The sequence below is a fragment of the Hippocampus comes genome, unplaced genomic scaffold (assembly GCF_001891065.2).
Source record: "Hippocampus comes isolate QL1 unplaced genomic scaffold, H_comes_QL1_v1.1 scaffold135, whole genome shotgun sequence".
Classification (NCBI taxonomy): Eukaryota; Metazoa; Chordata; class Actinopteri; order Syngnathiformes; family Syngnathidae; genus Hippocampus; species Hippocampus comes.
Window position 1 is genome coordinate 1,371,276 of NW_017805583.1, and position 21,838 is coordinate 1,393,113.

At 41.3% G+C, this 21,838-nt stretch overlaps 1 protein-coding gene across 6 annotated transcripts in view; it reads left to right on the top strand.

The window, feature by feature from the left end:
- Window positions 1-21,838, top strand: part of adgrb1a (adhesion G protein-coupled receptor B1a) — a 113,475-nt gene that overhangs the window by 9,829 nt on the left and 81,808 nt on the right. For all 6 annotated transcript variants that reach the window (XM_019880070.1, XM_019880069.1, XM_019880071.1 and 3 more), the window contains exon 2: window positions 11,855-12,740. In XM_019880070.1, the coding sequence (XP_019735629.1) occupies window positions 12,014-12,740 (727 nt within the window). In that variant the 5' untranslated portion in view covers window positions 11,855-12,013. The remainder of the gene's footprint in view (window positions 1-11,854; window positions 12,741-21,838) is intronic.

Here is a 21,838-nt window from a genome sequence, read left to right on the forward strand (position 1 = left end):
ATCTGGGCGGGGGTGTATCATTGATTATTTACTCTGAGGGAGCATGGGTGATTGTTGAGGATTCACCGTAATAGTGGCTGGCACTGGGTAATTGTGCCTTAAAGGCATGTCATGTTTTTTCACTTCAACGTTGAGGAATCGCCCCACAGGCATTTAAATTGAGTACCTCGACGGCTACTGCGGAGAGAAAGATGAACTGCCATCTCCAAAGAAACATTTAATTCCATCCTCCGAGCAGTAATTGCAAGTATGGTCAATGGAAATGTTGAGTGCTGGTGTCAGCCTTTTCGCCATACGATCTGTGGATGTATTTGTCAACACAATCCAATGTATAATTTTCAATGCTCTTATAACACAATACATTTGAACAATGCCCAATGCCTTAAGATCCAGGTTGGAATCTTGTGGATTGTTGATCATTGCAATCTATTCCTTTCAATGATCATGCAACAAGTTAAACCAATTTTATTATTTGTATTGATTTAATTATTCTTGGTCAATAATTGCACAGGTGCCTTTTATGCACCTATTAACTGTATAGGTGGTGCTTGATTGCTTAATGATTATTAAAGATGCTCTACAGTGACTATATATAATTTTCTATGGCTTTATTAATTTTCATACTCAGGCTGCTACAAAAAAAGAACTGTAAAATACACCATCAGAAAAGTGTTTTACTTTTGTGTATTGTCTGCACTCTTCCCTCAAACTAGCTATTAACTTTTACGTTTTTTTTTTTAAACCACATTTTACTTCATTGTGTAGTTTGTCAATATATAAAAGCATCGCAATGTTATCTTGCGCTTTCTTGTCTCTTCCACGCTCCAGTTTGTTTGCTCACCGTGTTGCTTGTGTGTAGCTTTCACCTTGAAGGAGGTTCTTAAGGCTCGGCTCCTTCAGAAGAGCCTCTTTGGGCTCCCAAGTAGCTCCTCAATATTGAGTGCCTGTAACCTGATTTCCCGCTTCTGCAAAGTGTAGATGCCGCCACACATTTTGACCAATCACATGCAGCTTCAACAGAAAAAAAAAAAAAAAAGAAAAAACAGCTAATAACCTCCCAGTCGGGATCCTTCTCCCATCATTCGACTGCCTCTAAGAATCGGATCATTCAAGACCGGCACATTTCTATGAAAATTCCACAGCTTCTAATGAAGGTCAGTGAGCTGACGAGCTAGACTGTCAACTGGTTTTAGTTTTTGGATTCCATCTGCCACTTGGAGTCCAAAGGTGTTAACTCTCTGCAGATGTGTGCTCGGCAGACGTTAGGAAAACTTTGGCTAGCCACTGAAAATTTTGGCCAGTCCAATCAAAATAATTAGAGATCTATGCCTCTTTTGTTAGCAGAATTACTGCATCGCCGTTTTCTAGGTACCAGCTCTCTGCTCCCAGTTGTAGAGATACTGTCACGGTGAGAAACACAGCAGGCAGCGTGTGAAAATCAAAGCGTGTCTGACGTTTGCAGTGGCACTGTGCCCTTTTGCACATCTTTGTTGTGCCATTATTCATTGTGTAGCTCTGTCACTGTCTTCGTCACTCTCACGTTTCTGTTGTTAATCACTATTACTGCACTATTGAACACTTTATATTGCTTTATAATCCTCTGTAGTTCATTCAGATGCACATATGTCCTGAATGTATTTTGTGTTATTTTTTTAAAGTCGGCGGAGGGGCAGAGACATCAGGTGAGAAGTAGTATTTGCAAAAGAAAGCGAGGCAGCAAAAGGACATGTCATGTGCGGCCTTGACAAAATGTCCAGATGAGGCATTGACATAACATTTTGCACAAATTACAAAGATAAACTGAACTGATGCAGATCAAATCAATCAAACCATTGAGTCTTTTGTGGGAATACGAGTCACTTGCAATCTTCAAACCCCAGGTGGCAGCCATAAATTCCCCCCATTGATTTGTAGTGCATATGGATTTCCCCCTGCCTTGAAGCCCCGACTAAAATAAGCTTTGTTTGGCAGCTGATGCACTTGTAAATCTGCCTGTGACATTTTGATAGTGGATGACACACAGAGGGGAGAGCAAATATCATTACAATGGGAAAGGATTAAAATATGTCACTCAAAGTGACTTTTATCGACATGACCAGTGTTCCAAGCCAACACTGTCAGAACGCTCACAAAGAGGTTCAGTGGGAAGAGGAGATAAGAAAATCGGATGTTTTCATTTAAAGGAAATAGTTAAAGGTGCTGTGCTGGGGAGGTCTCGGTCTGTCTGGATGTCTCCAGTAAACAGAGTGGAAAATATTTTAGCCGTCAAGGCCGAGTGTGGGAAGCCGGTCCCCCTTTGCATGGCAATGACAGGAAAGGCGGATAGTCTGCCTCAATGGGACCCTTCAACACGAACACACGCGCACACCAGCTGAATAATGATCAAAAAAACGGGGCAAGTCAGTACTTCCTTGTTCTCAAGAGTCAACTCTAATGCTGGGACACCAGCCGCTAAATTGATAAAAAGGTCCTCCTGACCCTCCCTGTACTTCTCTATCAACACCCTCAAAAAAAAACAAAACAAAAAAAAAAAAACCTATCTGTGATACTCTTCCTTGTCAGGGAACAACACAGAATACACAAATAGCGTACTCACTTCAGTCCTGAGTCTAGCCTCTTTTACTCTTTCCCATAACTTCCTTCATTACTTCCTTTGTCTTTATTCGTTTAGTGTTCCCACGACGCTGCGTGTCTCCCTTGTTTATAGAAACGAATGCCAGCACACATTTCCTCGATTCCTCAAGTATCTTTTCATCTTCCATAATTATCCATCCATCCATCCATTTTCGGATTCGCTTTATCCTCACAAGGGTCGCGGGGGGTGCTGGAGCCTATCCCAGCTGTCTTCGGGCAGTAGGCGGGGGACATCCTGAACCGGTTGCCAGCCAATCACAGGGCACACAGATACGAACAACCATCTTCGCTCACACTCACACCTAGGGACAATTTAGAGTGTTCAATCAGCCTACCATGCATGTTTTTGGAATGTGGGAGGAAACCAGAGTACCCGGAGAAAACCCACGGAGGCACGGGGAGAACATGCAAACTCCACACAGGAAGGCCAGAGCCGGAGTCTAACCCACGACCTCTGCACACACGCTAACCACTCGACCATAAGGCCGCCCCCTCCGTAATTATATGAAGCAAAATAGTCAAATACGCCACAGCCATTTCTCGTTAATGCTTCCATAGCTCCACAGGTTGTTTATATTTATATTTATTTAGATGACTGCAATTTCTCCTCAATCAGGACCAGTTGTCATTCCATTGTTCATACTCTTCAGTGACTTTCTAAAGTACCCCCTTACTAACCATTGTGACTCCCTGCCCCCCAACACTCACCTCTTCAATTTTTCCTTGTCTCTCATTTTCCGCATACCCCAACTCCTCAAAGTATTACTTCTATCCATCCAAAACACCAGTCAACACATTTCCATTTCCATATTTTCTCTATGTCTTTGCTCGGCTAAACTGAACAGATTTTATGTGTTTACGTGTTGATTATAATCGATTATATATAAAAGTCATCAGTCTCTTGGATGCGTCTCCTGTCAAGCAAGAGCCTGTCTTGCCTCTGAAAGCTGCACAACATCCTTCATTACTGTACATGCTTCTCTGCTCTGTCTTTGTCTTATTCATCCTCCTTACCACCCGAATCATCTTACACACCACCACCGTCTTCCATCTAGTTACACTCTCCCTCACCACTGCCATGCAGTCAATGATATGCTTGAGATGACATTGCCTGCACGTGATGTAGTCCAACTTTGTGCTTCTACCTACACTCTTGTAGGTCACCCTAAGTTGCCCTGCCATCTGGAAGAAAGTATTCACTTTGGCCATTTTCAGCCTTTTGGCAAAGTCTACCAGCGTCTGTCCTTTAGTGCTGTCCTAGATACCAAAGCAGCTCTTTGTCACCTCTATTTCCTTCATCAACATGCCCCAATCACTACCTTCTCTGTCTGTGATGCTCTGAACCGCTTTGTCTCGTTCCTTCCAGAATCTCTCTTGCTCTTCTTGTTCACATCTTACCTGTGGGGCAGAACCATTTAGAACATTAAACATTAAGCTGTCGATTCCAGGCTTGAGCCTCATCACTCGATCTGACGCTCTTTTCGCCCCTGGCACATTCTTACCAAACTCTTCCTTGAGGAATAGCCCCACGCCATTTCTCTTCCTATCTAAAACAAGGTAAAATGATTTGAACCCTGCCCCTTAGCTTCTAGCGCTATTGCCTTACACACAATATATCGAACTTTCTTCTAATCATTCCATCAACCAAACGTCAAGCTTTTCCTGTCATAAGACCACCATTTAAAGTCCCTCTTGTCAATTTTCGGTTCTGTGGTTCCCTCTTCTCTCTCTGCCGATGGACATATTTTCCTTCTGTCCTTCATGTTTGACACTTTGGCGTCCTGTAGGTTAACATAGTCAAGGTAACTAGCTAGCATAGCTTGTTGTTTTTGCCATAGACCAAACGTTACCTGTTTGGTGTTGTATTATTTAGAATATACAATCAAATGAATACTGTATAGAACACAGGTGATCAATTTATCTGATGACACAGTGAGAACGACAACTTTCGCAATGGTTTTCCAGGCCCACCGATGCAGCCGTTCGCATAGAAAAATCACCATTTTATATGGTTCCACTTAATTTGTCTTGAGTACTGTACGATTTCTCATTTTTAACTTTGGTTGCTGATCGGAGTTAAATAACCCAGCCAACAAAACTATTGGTGGCTGAGAGGGCTGTGCCTGCAGACTGCTTGCAAATGAGCATGCATGACTGCATGTGTGCATGCAGGAAAATGATCCAATCAAAGACATTAGTGATAGATTGAGTGCATTATGACAGGGGTCCCCAACCTTTTTTGCCCCACGGACCGGTTTAAGTCAGACAATATTTTCAGGGACCGGCATTTAAGGTGTGGCGGATTAATACAACAAAATAATATGGTATGAGCTGCATGAAAACTGGTGTTTTCGAAATATAATAATAAACACAAGGAGCGTCTAATCTGGTCGCAACACTCTTATCGCTCTGGTAATGTTTAATGCCTTCAAAATACGATACAACGCAAATTCAAAGTGCATGAAAATGACGACTCACCACAGCCCCGAGCTTGATTTTCGGCAATCAGACAGTCCCATCTCGGGGTAATAGGAGACAATGACACCTCAAGTGTGTGGTTTATCTCGAGTCTACTTCGTAATTTTGTTTTAGTCGCCGTTGCTGCAGAAACTCCCCACTTCACACAGGTAGGATGTCGGAAATAGCAACAGTGCTATTGTGGAAAATCACCATTTTATATGGTTCCACTTAATTTGTCTTGAGTACTGTACGATTTCTCATTTTTAACTTTGGTTGCTGATCGGAGTTAAATAACCCAGCCAACAAAACTATTGGTGGCTGAGAGGGCTGTGCCTGCAGACTGCTTGCAAATGAGCATGCATGACTGCATGTGTGCATGCAGGAAAATGATCCAATCAAAGACATTAGTGATAGATTGAGTGCATTATGACATTACAGTCGATAACCTATTTTGCGTAAAATGCCAAATTAACTGATTTTGATCCACTCGATAAAATTGTTGTCGTTTACAGTCGATAACCTATTTTGTGTAAAATGCCAAATCAACTGATTTTGATCCACTCGATAAAATTGTTGTCGTCTAATATAAATACATGTGCAAACATGTACATGCACATAACCTTTTGCACCCTTGAATGAACGTCTGAGCATGTAGCATTTATTTTTTATTTTTTTGTCAAACACTCGCCTTACACATACTTGCACATTTAAAGAATGTGTGTGCTTAAGATGGCGGGATGTGAACTCCCTGTCTGAGGGAGGAATATGTTGGATTTGAGTGCAGTCTATCGCTCCAACGCATTTAGGGGAAGCCAGCAGCTGCAAAAAAGACCTGTATGCAGTCTGTGCCCATCCAGCATTACATTGCATTTGAAACATATCACAGCACACCTGAAAAACTTTTTCTGCATGGGACACACTTCACAGGCAGCACAGAAGAGCAGGACATGAAACGGCCAGCAAAACAGATGATAATTACGTACAAATGAATGCATGAGATATTTAAATTAAGTACAATCAAATTATGAAAGCAGATGGGTAACACTCACATCTCTGCAAAGGATATGTGGTAGGCTATATTGTACATAGCAGATAAATAAATTAGAGCTTTTATGAAACATATGGTGTAGAATGAAAACAAAATTAATATACCAGTTATCTCTAGATAACTGGTAATTTCCAACATCAATACATGGAAATAAGTGTCATCAGTTCAGCAAATGCTATCATATTCACATTTCCAGAAAACAACCAGTGAAAAAAAAAATCGGTTGAACTGTTGTATACTGGAATTACAATTTAATGCGATGAGTTTCATCGTAATTTTAATCCTTTTCTAACAGTGGAGACGCATAGCTTTTCCAATTAACTCATTTAATCTGAATATGATCTAACTTGATTTGATTTGGTATCCGGAGCAATTGCCTTTCATATTAATGTGATTACGGCTAGAACAAAGCAGCCATTATACTGAGACTTATGGCAGCGTGGTGGTAAAAAGGACCATCGTTGCCATCAGTAACATCCCCACTGAGAGTTCTGGTATAAGGGAAGAGAGATAACACCCAAGCGTGCCCACAGGCACATGCATCAAAGCTCTATAATCTTGCTCTTCCTTTTCTAACTGTGGGATGAGCACCACTAATATTGCAGCCATATTCAAAGCAAAATGAGTCTGTCTGTCACGGTCATGAGCCCATTAGTATCAATTCAAAACATCTTGTTTGTGGAAATCCGGGGTTACAACTTTTGCATCCTAGTGAACGTAAGTACAATTGCATTCATGTGATGGTGTTTTTATAGTGTGGTTGTTTTTATTATTCTGGTAACAATACAAAGATAATATATTGTGTTACGAAAGTTAGGTTGACCAATCCAAACGAGACTATGATAACTAAAATTGAAAAAAAAACATGCTAGTAAACGAAAGAAAATAAAATAAGCATTTTCAAAAAAGTGACAACCCACTGAAACTAAAATTGAAAAAGTTAAATTGACTGTTTTAAAAAAATAACTGAAACAATATTTTAAAAACTAGCCTAAACTAACTGTAATTTTAGTGAAATTGTTCTTAAGTTTTGTCTTTGTAAAACAATGTAATACATGAGCTTTCAGCGTTGATTTCAAATTTATTTTGTCCCATTTTGCAACAGCTGTATTGAACAAAGTACATTGAAGAGTCATTTGGGAATTGTAGTTCTAGTACTGTGTGTTGCCTCGTAGCGGTGTCATCTTCTGTTTTTGGGCGGTGGGCAAACAACTTTTGGTGCATTACCGTCCGCTTCTGAAATGGAGTGTGGGACTGGGTCTTTTTCACAAACCCCTATTTAACTCTACTTTTTCCCCAAATAAAATACAAATGTAAAACCTAACTCACAAGAACTGCTCTGTCTCTATTATTCAAAGCTACTTTCTGAGCTCTTAGCTCATAAATTAGTTGTGTATCTTTGAATACTATGGGCTCATCTCATGTCTCTTAATGTCACCGTTTCTACCTCCTCAAAACACTGAATGCGTCCTGGAAGTTGTTCTCACGCCATCATATTCAGGAGCATTTCAATTTACTTAAATGCACATCGAGGTGCGCAGACCGAGCATATTAAATTGAGGGGCATCTGATGTATCCCGTGTCAATGCTCACCTCTTGATAAAACAGTTGCTTCAGGGTCCCGGGATTAACCTGCAAAAAGTTGCTCTTCAAAATGAAGAAGTTGCTCCTCAAATGAAGTCATTGATTATCAATGTTGCTTCTCAAAGAAAAAAAATGTAATTTCAGGCCTTGGTGCAAGTGTGTGTGTGTGTGTGTGTGTGTGTGTGTGTGTGTGTGTGTGTGTGTGTGTGTGTGTGTAACCTTGTGAGATGATATCAGAATTGACGCTGCATATTAGAAAGGCTTTGACATTTACCACGGTAAACAATTTCATCAGGACGGAGAGACAACGCTTTACTCTTTGATGTTGTTGACTTGCATGACATTGCAGGTTTTGATGGTGCTGAAACGGTGATTAGCAGAGCCACAACAGATGCACTTCAAAGAGGCCGTTTTCTGAAATGTGAATCAACAATGAATGCAGGCTATGGCCTGGAAAAGAGAAGGACTCTTTTGTTTAGAACAAGTATTCAGATTTATTTTCAATAACAAGGGACAGACGTTCAATGAAATATATTACAATTATGCAAGGTGCCATCCATCCATCCATCCATTTTCTGTACTGGCTGTCCCTTTCTATCACAGAAAGCACACCCTGGACCGATCACCATTTAATTGCATGGCACATATAGCAAAAACACACTCGCATTCAATACAGACAGTATAAAGTCTTCAATTAGCCGAACATGCATGTTTTGTAGACGTGAGAGGAAACCCAAGTGCCTGTGAAGCAAACTGTGCTGCCTGCAATGTGGCAGCCACCATAAATAACTTGTGGCAGTCACAAGTCGCAAGAATTAAATGACCCGCTGCAGTTGCAACCCTGGGCTCTGACTCTGGATTATTTTGAGCGATTTCAGATATTTCTATTCAACAATGTGGGGGTTATCATTAATTACTGCCGCAGGAATGTAAGAATGATATTACACTTCCAGGGTGTGTGTGTGTGGGGGGGGGGCATGACCATTTTATACAACTCCACTTCCCTTTTTTAAAAACATTTTTTTTTTTCAGAGAGGAATTTGTGGGGAAAATGAATTGTCATTTTTTTAAATCTACTAGACAATGTGTGCATTCATGCACCAGATTTAGCAGAAAGATAATTATCATCTGTAGTCCATTTATCATGAGAGTTTTCTCCTGGCTAATTGCCTTTAATTTCATGTAAATTTCAATTTTTAAGGAAAAACACAGCATTGAACTATATACAGTACCTTCATCGGGATATAAAATTACCTGTGTCAGGATATACATTGTTGTCTATATCACCCACATCTGCTTTGAATAATTACATGGGAAAAGTGTTATGCGGCTTTGGAGCGATTTCAGATATTTCTATTCAACAATGTGGGGGTTATCATTAATTACTGCCGCAGGAATATAAGAATGATATTACACTTCCAGGGTGTGTGTGTGGGGGGGGGGCATGACCATTTTATACAACTCCACTTCCCTTTTTTAAAAACATTTTTTTTTTTCAGAGAGGAATTTGTGGGGAAAATGAATTGTCATTTTTTTAAATCTACTAGACAATGTGTGCATTCATGCACCAGATTTAGCAGAAAGATAATTATCATCTGTAGTCCATTTATCATGAGAGTTTTCTCCTGGCTAATTGCCTTTAATTTCATGTAAATTTCAATTTTTAAGGAAAAACACAGCATTGAACTATATACAGTACCTTCATCGGGATATAAAATTACCTGTGTCAGGATATACATTGTTGTCTATATCACCCACATCTGCTTTGAATAATTACATGGGAAAAGTGTTATGCGGCTTTGGCAGTCTCCGTATGGAGTTTAGTGAAGCCACAGAGAATAACTTCCGGACAGTTTAGTGGTGATTCTGGTCCTTCTCAGGAGGGGGAAGTAGTGCACCATGACGCCAGGTGTCAAACTCCGGTCCCCAAGGGACGTTATCCTGCAGCTTTTCCTCCTCTCCCTGCTGCAACTTACCTGATTCAAATGATCAGGATCCCGAGAAGGCTCCTTCAGAGCTTGCTGATGAGTTGATCTTTTAAATCAGGTGGGCTGCAGCAGGGAAAGATGGAAAACACCTGTGATTAACGCTGTTTATAATAGAGATGGGTTACTGCTGACCTTAACTTGGACATTGTTTGTCGATGGGGAGAAAACCTCCTCAATTCCACCGACATGCCTTCCCGTGAGGAAGCAGAGTCTGTGATCTCTGAGGTGGGCTCTCCTATCTCCCTCAGTGGTGGATGAGATCCGCCCAGGGTTCCGATAGGTTCTGGATGTTGCATGGCTGGCCTAAAGGTTCTGGATGTTGCATGGCTGGCCTGTTGGCATGCCACTTCAACATTGCGTGGACGTCAGGGACAGTGCCTCCAAATTGGCAGGTGGGGGTAAGAATGTGTTTTACAAAAACTGAGACCGTGAAAATTAGCAGATCAGTGTTTTTTCTCTGATGTGCATTTTAAATGTTACATTTGTTCAGGGTAACAAGTGTTTCGAAGGGTGGTAATTGTATGGGGTGTTTGTGATGGCTCACTCGAGCCGTAAATCCCCCTATAGTAAAATATATATATTTTTAAAATCATTTAAAAGGGTCAACATTTACTTTGTGGAAATTCACTTGATGGCTTGGAACGTATCACCCGTGAAAAGTGAGGGAACACAATATAGCATTTGGAAAATGTATTTTCGACCTTGAAGTATTTTTACCCCACATCTTTTTCATGAACCCATTCGAGTGATCCAATAACTGCCGTTTCCATCGCTAGTAAGAAGGGATATTCTTTGTGACTATCATTTTCTCATCAGCGTTCCCTTTCAGTTTTTCTCCTTCTGTGCATTTCTGTTGAAGGGACGGTTGGATGTTTGTGATTGGGCCATTGTTGGATTTTCTCACAGAGCAGGCTTGATTGGCATGTTTACACAGATTGGTCCGTCTATGCTCCTGGCTAATGCAACACCTTTGTTCATTTAATTGGTTGCTATCTACCCATGGGAGAGAAGGAAGGAATAATTATACTGCATCTTCAGGATGCTATTCTTCAGAAGACCACTGCAGAACATCATCTTCCACTTAAGCTTCAAACATGTCCAAGGAACGAACTCCTTATATTGTCCTATTACAGTATGTTGGCTTTATCAAATATTTAGTGTATTCTTATCATTTGTCGATAGATGTTACTTGGGTTATTTAGGTTGGTTTTTACATATATATATATATATACACACACACACACACACACACACACACACACACACACACACACACACACACACACACAGTATATAAATAGCTTTCTCAGTTCAACCTTTCGAGCGTCAATTGCTATTGGCCACATTTGTAAATCACTTAAATGACCTTCTGGACTTCAAATGAATTATTAATTTGTACCTGCATTCGACTTGATGAAATGTGAAACGTGATGAATTGGTTTACAGCTTCCCTGACAATGTTTCAACCCGTTTGTAGTACCATTTCAAATTTTAATCATTGTTCCTGCAAGATTTAGTGGAATGGTATTTGATGTGCAAGGCTCCTAAAAAGGGGCAAAGAAGTTAGAGAGAGAGAGAGAGAGAGAGAGAGAGAGAGAGAGAGAGAGAGAGAGAGAGAGAGAGAGAGAGAGAGAGAGAAAAAGGGAGTAGGAGCGCCCAAAGTTAGCTGCGATTAGCTCCAGTTCACCCGCGACTCTTTAAGATCGTATTTCAAAAATAAATTTTAAAAAAAGAGATGGATAAATGTTTGTTTTGTTTGTGTTAAATAATTGTATTTAAATAAAATGAGAAGAACCCTTTCTGGGACAGCTTTGACTGCAGTTAGACAGACTAATATGACAAGATGTTTAAATTTTTTTTTTATTGGGTAATAAGATACATAATTTTAACAGTACGTGCTGGAGAACACAGATGTTAAAAAGCCAAAATCATTCAATCACAGGTGCAGGTAGCAAAAGTATTCAAATTAATGAGTATAATGTATCAAAATTATGATGATGAAACGTCAGCAGTTTTCAACGTTAAATAATCCCAAGCCATTTTTAGCATTTATATGTGTTGAATGTAAATATAGAAAAAAGTAGGATAACTACTTTACTGTCCAAAGTTTCATTCACATGTTGTTTCTTTTTTTTTCCAGGTTGCTGGGAAATTACCCTGTGTCAACAATTGAAGCCATCCACCAATTTATGGATTTTTGAGCGCTACCGTCACATTTTTCGCATCTCTTAAACCTCCTTGATCAACAATTCCTAAAGAGTCAGTCCAAACTGCAACATCATTCTGTTTATCTAAAACAATGTCGAACATTGCTTCTCAATTTGCCAGTTGCCCGCTTCGAATGGTGATTCAGTATTTTTTTCCTCTGCTATTAATGGGGGCGTGGTGCCACTCATCCCCTTCAGGGTCCGAGTCAAACTCCTGTTCTACACTGGTCCAAAGCCGCTTTTTTGGCTTCTTTCGGTCATCATCAGTATTCCCCACTGTGCCTTGCTCCTGGACCCTGCAGAATCCTGATCCACGGCATTACACCATCTTCATCAAGATAACAAAACCTACCCAGGACTGTCTGCCATTACAGCTTCGTATCTTCCAATACGACACTTTCTTGGAGACCACACACTCCTACCTAGGAATTGACAGCTTTGACGAAGTTGTGAGGCTGTGTGACACCTCCGCCCCAATGGCCTTCCTGGAGGCTGACAAGCAATTTGTTCACATGAGAAAGGGTCCTCATCAGAAAGATGCAACCACTACAAGTGACAGTGACGAGTTCAAAGTCGAGTACCTGGTTGTTGGAAAACGTAACCCCAGCATGGCAGCCTGTCAGATGCTTTGCCAGTGGCTGGAGGACTGTTTGGCTTCCAGCACATCAAGCAGGCCATGTGGCATTATGCAGATGCCGTGTTCGTGCTGGCATCCGCCGCCAAAGCACGGTGAGGGCAACAGCTGTTACTACAACGGAGTTTACCTGGAAAACTGTTTACCCAAAGTAAGAGAAACTGGAAAAAACACCAAAATAAATGGTGAGTACAACCTTATGAGCTGACATTTGAATGATTGTTTCTGTCCTACGTAAGGATTACCCTGACCTATTGCACGTCAACGTTTCAACTATGTCACACAAGCAAGCAAACGGGAAGGGTGTGTGTGGTTTGAAAATCGCGTGTCTGTAATTTTATCACATTGATTTGGGCAGCTGGAGGGAATTAGGATATGCAGGAAAGAGAAAGGGAAGGAGGAACCGAAAATCCCTTATGCATGGTTTACAATTTCATCTGGTAGGAGAGAGCTCTGTGACCTTGCAAGGTCAATACTGTGTTTTGCGCTTGTTCGGTCCAAGGAGGGACACTCAATCAGCTTCTGGGAGAGCAGGAGACATGAAGGAGAATAAAAAGGCTGATATCGGATAGTACAGTGTTTGGAGGTGGGAGGGGGTGAGGCGGGGGTGTGTGGACTGGTGATGTAAACAAAGAGAGGACATTAGAAGGGGAACTAGAAAATGGAATCGGATAAGGGTCTGTGGATTGAAGTGTAATTGCCGGCTACTTGATCCTGCCTCCCCTTCTGCAGACAGAATGCAGCCTGACATCCCTGTCCTGACTCTGTCAGCAACATTGCCCGAGGGTTGATTCTTGGCTCTCCATCTCCTTATTTATTTCTTGTCTGTTATTACATTTTCCGTGGTTCTCCGCCTCTTTTGAACCATCATTCCCTTCCCAGACTTTCTTTCCTGAGCCTGATAGTGGGCTGATACTGAGCCATTCATGGGAAACCAAACAAGCCAGGGGAAATGTTTCTGTGGGTCTCTCCTGCTCTGTCATGCATGTCTGTCTCCAGAGAAGCTTATTTTGTATCCCCTGCTGTTTTGCCCTTTTCCTTGCTGAGTGAAATATTGTCCACCAGCAAGATTTGGGCTTTAAGGTTTGAAAAAAAAAAAAAAATCAATCCGGCATCACCAACGCTGAAGTGGTTCACTCGCCTGAATTCCATGCAGGCTTCGGAGGTGCAGTTGCCATTTTCCACAGTGACAGTGTCAGAGTGAGTTTAAATGTTTCTCTGCCTCCACATAAGTTCCCCGTGGTTGACTTGTGACCATTCCTGGGTGTAGCCCACCTTTTGTCCAAAGTCCCTTAGAATAGGCACTGCAGCTATCTTGCAAACATGCATGGAGGAAGTGGTATACAAAATGGATATTTCATGCGATGTTGGTCGATGCAGAGAAAGTAACATAAGCACATAATAGCTTCCTCCTCATTTTTTTCATCCACTGGGAAATGTCTCTCTGACTGGGGAATCCGAGGTTTATAAGGGATCAGGGACCATATGATGCACTTGAACGGGGAAGCTAACCGTCTGTGAATATCTGGCAGGATGGATGTCTGGGTAGATTCAATTGTCGGAAGAAGATAAAGAGTGGCTGGGGCAGGTGTAATGGATTCAGTGTGGAAATGGGCTGGCAAAAGGGTGGAATAAAAATGTTTATGGATGTGAGTGATGAATGGAAAGACAATTGGTATCAAGATGTTAGAGACGGCGCAGCAGAGGAAAATAAAAGAGTGAAGAGGCTGACAAAAGTTCAGAGGGAAAGTTGGAAGGAGTGGACAGGGCTTTATGAGGATAGGTATACGCATGTGTTTTGGATCAGACTCTATCCAGCTGGATCAATTTGGTCTCAGTGGTCTCAGCAACTGAGAAGTGAGTAGATCTGCCGCAAGCCTCTTTCACTTCCTCTCAGCAAAGGGACTGTAACACCTCCCTAGTAGCAGATAAATGGGTGTGAACTGATGTCAACAATCAAGCCGCTTACGTCCACTTGATCGAGTCTTTGTGGAGTGTGCTCTTGATCACCCAATAACGTAAGACACATTTGAGACTGTATACACTGAATTTACGGAAACATTTTACAATGAATATCAAAAGGATGAATCTATAAAGCAGCGCTGATCAGTCTAGCAGGAAAGTGATGAGTAGACATCAGTGGTTTACGCGTCCTTGGAGTCACTTGAAAAGCACTACATGCATTTAAGTTATATATTATTATTATTATTATCTTTATGAGGGTTTTTTTGAAACCAAGAAACCATTTATTACTTGGTAGTATTGATTCTTTGAGCCTTTAATACAAGGCATCACCGTTTTCTTTTGCAGTGAGTGATCATGTCCATCCTGCACCTGTGTTTTGAATTTTAAAAAAAAGAGCAAATTTATGTGTTGATTGCCTCTGGATTGAGGTTGAAGCCAGTGGGCTGCTACAATATTCAGCATTCAGTGTGAGGCCACAGAATACCCCAAACCTACTTACGGAACTTATTTACCCACAGATCACGCAAATAGCCGAAATTTTTCTATTCAGTCATGCATTCATTCTTATGTAGTTAATATAAAGTTAAACTTAAAGTGGCAATACCTTTGTGCAGCAGAAAGTCAGTCCAGAAAAGAGACACTTCTGAATCCAACGTAAATAACATCAACCGGTCTGCTTACTTCCATTTAAGAAATGCTAATGTGAGGCAGACGTTCCAACCTTGACACCCCCGCAATAACTGCTTCAAACGTGTGACCCATCACCAAATGTTTACATGCTCCGTTTCAAATGGTTTTCCAGTCTTTCACTGTAACCTCTTTCAGTTGATGTTTATTTTGCGAAGTTGTCTCCTTCACACTAATTTTTAGCAAGTAGAATTCTGGCTAAAGAAGATTAAAGACAACATACAGTTTTATAAGTTCTTTGCAAAACGTAAACAGTTCCTGTTTGTCTAAAGAACTGTCTGTAACATCCATCCATTTTCTAATCCATTTATCCTCACAAGAGTCGCAGGGGTGCTGGAGCCGATCCCAGCTGTCTTCGGGCAGTAGGCGGGGTACACCCCAAACGTTGCCAGCCAATCACAGGGCACACAGAAACAAACAACCATCTGCGTTCACATTCACACCTAGGGACAATTTCGAGCGTTCCATTAACCTACTGTGCGTGTTTTTGGAATGTGGGAAGAAACCGGAGTACCCGGAGAAAACCCATACAGGCTCAGGGAGAACATGCAAACTCTACACAGGACGGCCAAAGCCGGACTCGAATCCTGCACCTCTGCACTGTGAGGCCGGCGTGCTAATCAGTCGACCTCCATCTCTGTAACATACCTTGGTCGAATTAACGCAAGGATCAACAATTAAAGATAGATTTATTCAGTCTATTTCGAATAGAATTTATAATACCAACTTTAAGGGGTGGATCTGTCTCATGCAGTAAGCCAGCCCTCATCGCGCCCCATATACTGCCGAACCATTGCTAGCAAGCACAACCACTAATTGTAGATATAATTACTGTTCATGAAGTAGATCCATAACAATAAAACAGCAAATATTTATTGTAAATACTTTTGCACTTTACTCAGCGTCTTCAAGAACATCCATATGCATCCATGCCTATCCCGTATTCCAATTAGTTATTTTGGCAAATTTAAGCAAGGAACGTGTTTATCACATCGCTGGTTAAAGTTTTCCTCCACATCATAAGCGGCGACCGTTTTTTTTATGCGCCATCTGAGAGAAAATGTGCGAAGCCGAAAAATCAATTTTCATTTCTTTTGTTTGCGTGGCATTGTCTTCATCCCCTTTGGCGTCAACGCTCACTAATTTGGTAGAAGCCGGCGCTTGTGAAAGATATTTCTCTCGGCTGTCTTGGTGCGGGGGAGCACTTAAGTCCATGGCATAATGCGTATTTGACATATACATCATTTCCTTTCATTTATTGATTACGTTTTTGTTTTTGTTTTTGTTTTCTGGGGGGGGTTGGGAGGCAGAAGTAATGTCTACACAAAGTCGAATAAAATGCCTGTGCAGCACACAATGACTGTGTTTATATGCCATCTGAAATATTTGGAAATTACCCGTTGACATGCGTGAGCAGACAGTTACTCCCGTATACGTAGTAATTGTGATACCCCCATCAAACCCGCAACACACAGACAACGTCATGATGCAACTCGACATCATTTCCACTTCATACTGTCTACTATCAATGAATTCATTATATAAGTGTCTTCTATGTTTTATCCAGGTTGGTGGTAATCCACTTGTGCCCGTTCATGCTTTCAATGACTTTTTTCCAGTTCCATTGTTTTCAGCACATTAGTTCCAATCAACAAACCTATTTCCGCATTCAAGTGGGGGATTTGCACACTGTTTACATCAGGCCATCTCTCAATGTCCTTTTGATGTACAATGTTGCTCTTAGTAACCGGGATAGTCTTTTGCGAAAACTCTTCATGCAACTCTCTGTAATTGCAGCTCTTCTGGGAGCTCACGTATTCATTTTTCATGTGTTATGAATAAGTGCTGTTTTTTTTTCTCAATAAAAAGGCAAACAAAGGTTTGCAATAATTAGGCTGCTATTTTCTCAAATGCCAACCTGAGAAACAGGTAGTTTGTTCGTCACGGAACACAAATGTTTCTTTCGAAGGGGATATTCGCATTGATTTGACCAAACATTTATCAATTTGAAACAGTTTGTGGCATGCTTTTGTCAAAATGCATCAAAGGTGAAGACTCTAACTGAGTCTAAAAAGAATGAGCAAACAGCAATGATAAACATAAAGACAGTTAAAAGCATCAATTAAATTTTCACTCCTGGAGAAAGCACTTTACAGGCAAATCTGTTGTATAAACACCTTTTTACCTAGCCTGGTGCAGCACGCCCTCGACGAACCTATTCATTGTTAATGTGTGACAAGGACGCGATGACTGAATGACATGGCGATGTTTTAAGATGGGTGTTTTCCATCATGCCTCAAGTTGAAAAGCATTCAATTTTGAGAGTGGTGTCGCCGTGATGTCATTTGGCGCATCCAATAAGAGGTGATTTCAGAGTGCTAACTGCAACAGACCAACCAGTGGGATATCTCGCACCAGAGCACACTCATCTTTGTGCCCAGCCCCGCAGTCAGCGTCAAGAAAACAAAGTGCAGTGTGAAAAGGTCTTAACACTGAGGCCGTTGGCAGTACTTTATATGTTAATTCGAACATTTAGGAGTCTTTCCTACCAACGCATTCCAGGAACGAGGCAGCTAGTAAAACATTGTAATTTCAAACTTGATGAGTGGTCTGGGACTCATTGCTTTCAAGTCCATTTTTCATTATATGACCCCCTTGAAGTAATTTTAGTACATTGCATGTGGAATTGTCACAACAGGAAAGTTGAAACTAAGTGTTGGTCCCCGTTGACTGTGGGTGGGTGGCTGACTGAGGGAGAGAATATAGCTGATATGTGCATTTGACTGTGTGTGTGCGTGTGCGTGTATGTGTATGTGTATGTGTATGTGTGTGTGTGTGTGTGTGTGTGTGTGTGTGTGTGTGTGTGTGTGTGTGTGTGTGTGTGTGTGTGTGTGTGTGTGTGAACGCACAGGCAGCGAGGTATGGTGCTTGGTACCACGGGTGATGTGTGGGTAGACCGATGACAGCTCATTGCTTGCCGCAGCCTGTTTGCAGGGAGACTCAAATATTTTTTTATGACTGCAAAAGTAAGAGGGGCTATTTACAGAAGAATGTTTCTGTATTTGTTGTCTACCACAGTAATCATCTTTGTGACGAATAAAGATTAATGACTGTAATACATATTTATTATCATTTAGCCTCACTGACCATTTACATAGAAATCACATTACCCGTATCTATGTACTTTGTAACATGCTTTGACTGTATTTTGGACACGACTACAAAATTCCTCAATTTCAACCTTGGAACTAACTTTATTTATTAATTGCTTTTTATGCATTGGCATACCTGAGTGTTGTACGGATGTGGACAGAGACGACAGTGAAATGTGATCATGATTAAGCTCAGTCGGCTTTTATTTTGGGCCAGCTCTCCCAAGATGCAATACATACAAATGCTAAGGGTGTTCTGGCCTCCAAGGGATTCCACAAAATTGTGAAAAAAAGGCATTATAATTTCATTTATAAAAATCTTATTACTATATTGAGCACTCCCAATTGTCCATTGGTGTGATTGTGAGTGTTAATGGTTGTTGGTCTGTGTGCACCCAGCAATTGGCTGGTGACCAGTTCAGGGTGTACTCAGCCTACCTCTCGTGGACAGCTGGGATAGGCTCCAGCACGCCCGTGATCCTCGTGAGGATAAGCGGTTCGGAAAGTGGATGGGTGGATCTTATTAGTTTACAGTGTTAAATTGTAAATGCTAACACATTTCCAAAGGTAAAACAGTCCATGTTAAAAAGCCCAGATTGTTTTAATGTTTTTTTTTTTTTTAATTCTCAGAAAAATCTCAAGGCACACCACCAAACAAAAATGTCACAAAACTATGAATATGGAAATAACAGCCATCTTGTCTCCATTTATTCATATTGATTCACACATAGTAAAATGAAATTGACGCACGTTTAATTGAACGCATAGCTGATACGCTCGCGGGAAGACATGACTTCTTTTGTTGTATGATTTATTGTACCTTCCGCTATCAATTGGAAAAACATTAACATTAATTGTTCTGTCAGTCACTGTAAATTACTGTTATACAGTAGTTAGATGAACAAAGAAGTATGTGTAATTCTTCAGAATTTTTCGAACAGATTAAGGAAATTGTGATAATTTCCTGTTGCACCCCTGATGATCTCTCATGGCACACTAGTGTGCCACAGCAACCTGGCTGGGAATCATTTAGTTATGTCAGGGGTATGCGACTCCGGTCCTAGAGAGCCGAAGTCCTGCTTGTTTTTAGAAGTTTCCTCCTCCAACACACCCAATTGAAATGATCAGAATCGTTATTAGGCTTTTACAGAGCTTGCCGATGAGCCGATCATTTGGACGAAGTGTGTTGCAACAGGGGAGAGATGGAAAACATGCAGGACTACGGCTCTCTAGGACCGGAGTTGCCCACCCCTGAGTTATGTAATCACTGAATCGAGTGATTTATGTAACTTGGTTTCACAATTATGAAACCAAGTTTGATATATGATGTCGATGCCTCGCTAATTCGTCTTTGTCTGTGTTGTTGCGGACCACAGTAAATAAACCGATCCAAACGCAATATCAGCCTCTGTTCTTTAAGGTGAAACGATCTATTTGCTCTCTGCTTCCCTACTTTAGAATGACGAACGTATTACACGTTGAGTTTTTCCCCTTCCCCATCAGTCATGTAGCGTGACTGTGGGGAAGGATGCAACATGGATGGCGTTTTCTGGAAGGCATATTGTCACCATTTACCTTCTACAACGTTGTGAAGGAATCCTGGATCTTAAAACCTGTCACTTCTCCGCAAAATACTCTATTATTGAGGGACTGTGAATCTGTGAAGGGTGAAATTGGGTGTGAAGGAGAAAATAGAGAATCGTCAGTGTATCCCACTCTATTGACTGTGAGGGCATGGTCTGACTGTCTCATTGCGGTTCATTAGATTTGATGGCATAGACGATGAATTGTCTTGGATCACTTTGCGATGTACAAGTTTATTGCTACCATGTGCCAGATCTCGATTGAAAAAAAAAACGGCGCTTATCCTTGTTGTGCTGCATCGGGTTGCCTGTGTGTCTTTGTTAAGTGTAGTAGGTGGCTCTGCGGGAAAGCTGCAAGGGCTGCTCTTCTGAGCAATATCGCCTAAAATGACACCCAGAGGTGAAACGCTGTCAGAATATACAACTGCTCTATATATATGACGACCATATGCACACACACACGCACGCATACACAGAAACCATTCAGCACATCTCAGCAAGCGCTGCCAGATTTAAGTTCTAACCGATTACTCCCGATGAACTGCACAACTACACAACATTGTTTAACCTGCCTCGCTAGATGTATGTTCATGTTGCGATATAAACTTCTCAGAAAAAAAAACAGTCTTTATATATCTACTGTATATTTGAACATCACACTATCAATCCCTTCTCGTATCAATACCTGAAGCAGGTCAGCATACTTCCATAAATCAACTCTGCCACTGTCTCACAGCACATACCGCCTCCCTCCTTGTCAACAGTCTTGTCATCTCCCGCTTTGATTACTCTTTACTCTCTCCCATCTCCAGCCTCACTCACAAGTTCCTCCATAACCTTCAACTACAACTACAGAGACTCCACTCGCTCGAGGTCAAACAAAGACTAAAATTCCTCTTGTATGCCTTCAAGGCCATCCGCAACTTCACACATCTGTCTGACCTCCTTCACAACACTACTTCAGCCCGCAACCCTCAGATGCTCCTTTTCTATCTACCTGACTGTACCACCACCGGCTGCCTCAGCACCGTGGGGAGCAAAGCATTCAGCCGCTCTGCCCCCCCCAGCTCTGGAACTTGCGACCACCTTACCTTCGCGATTCTGACACCTTCCCCATTTTCACATGTAAAATTAAAACGCACATATGCATGCACTCTCACACACACATAGATTATATTGATACATAGTCCACCATTGAGGTGAACTATAATTGATTAAAAAAAAGGAAGTTAAAAAATACAATATAATGTGGGTGCAAAAGTGTGCACACCCTCTTACAACTAGGGATGTGGCTGTTCAGAAGGAAGCAATCACATTGAAACTCGTGTTAAATGGGAGTCAGCACACACCTACCGCCATTGAAAGTGCTAGCAGCTTCCTAATAGAGAAGCTCGCGGTATTTGAAACTATACATCATTCTCTCCACCTTGACTAAGGCCCCAGTTCCAGGTGAAGATAAACAGCCCAACTGTAGGTATAGTGTTTTTTTGGGTAATAAAAACAGTGTTGTTTCTGCATGAAACACCTTTTGGAATTATGGCCAAAATGTACCGTCTTGGATCATAACAGTTCCCCACGTGCGTTTGGGAGATTTCAGGTGTGTTTATTTTTCTTTGTAGATTGAGGCCATCCTACCCCATAGCCCAGATGTGTGATACAGTATGAAGAAGACGCAAGGAAGATTGTTGTCTCGTGTACTACACAGCCATTACTTTCTAGAAATACCCGTATCTCGTTCAGTGTTGCTTTCGGCTTCTTGGCAGTTTTCTTGCTTTCAATTTTGTAGGGACGTGCAGCTCTAGGGAATAATGTCACTGTTGAGCCATATTTTCTTCACTGTGTTAATGCCTCCGATATTCTTTTTTTACCCTTGTCCGGACTGATACCTTTGAACAA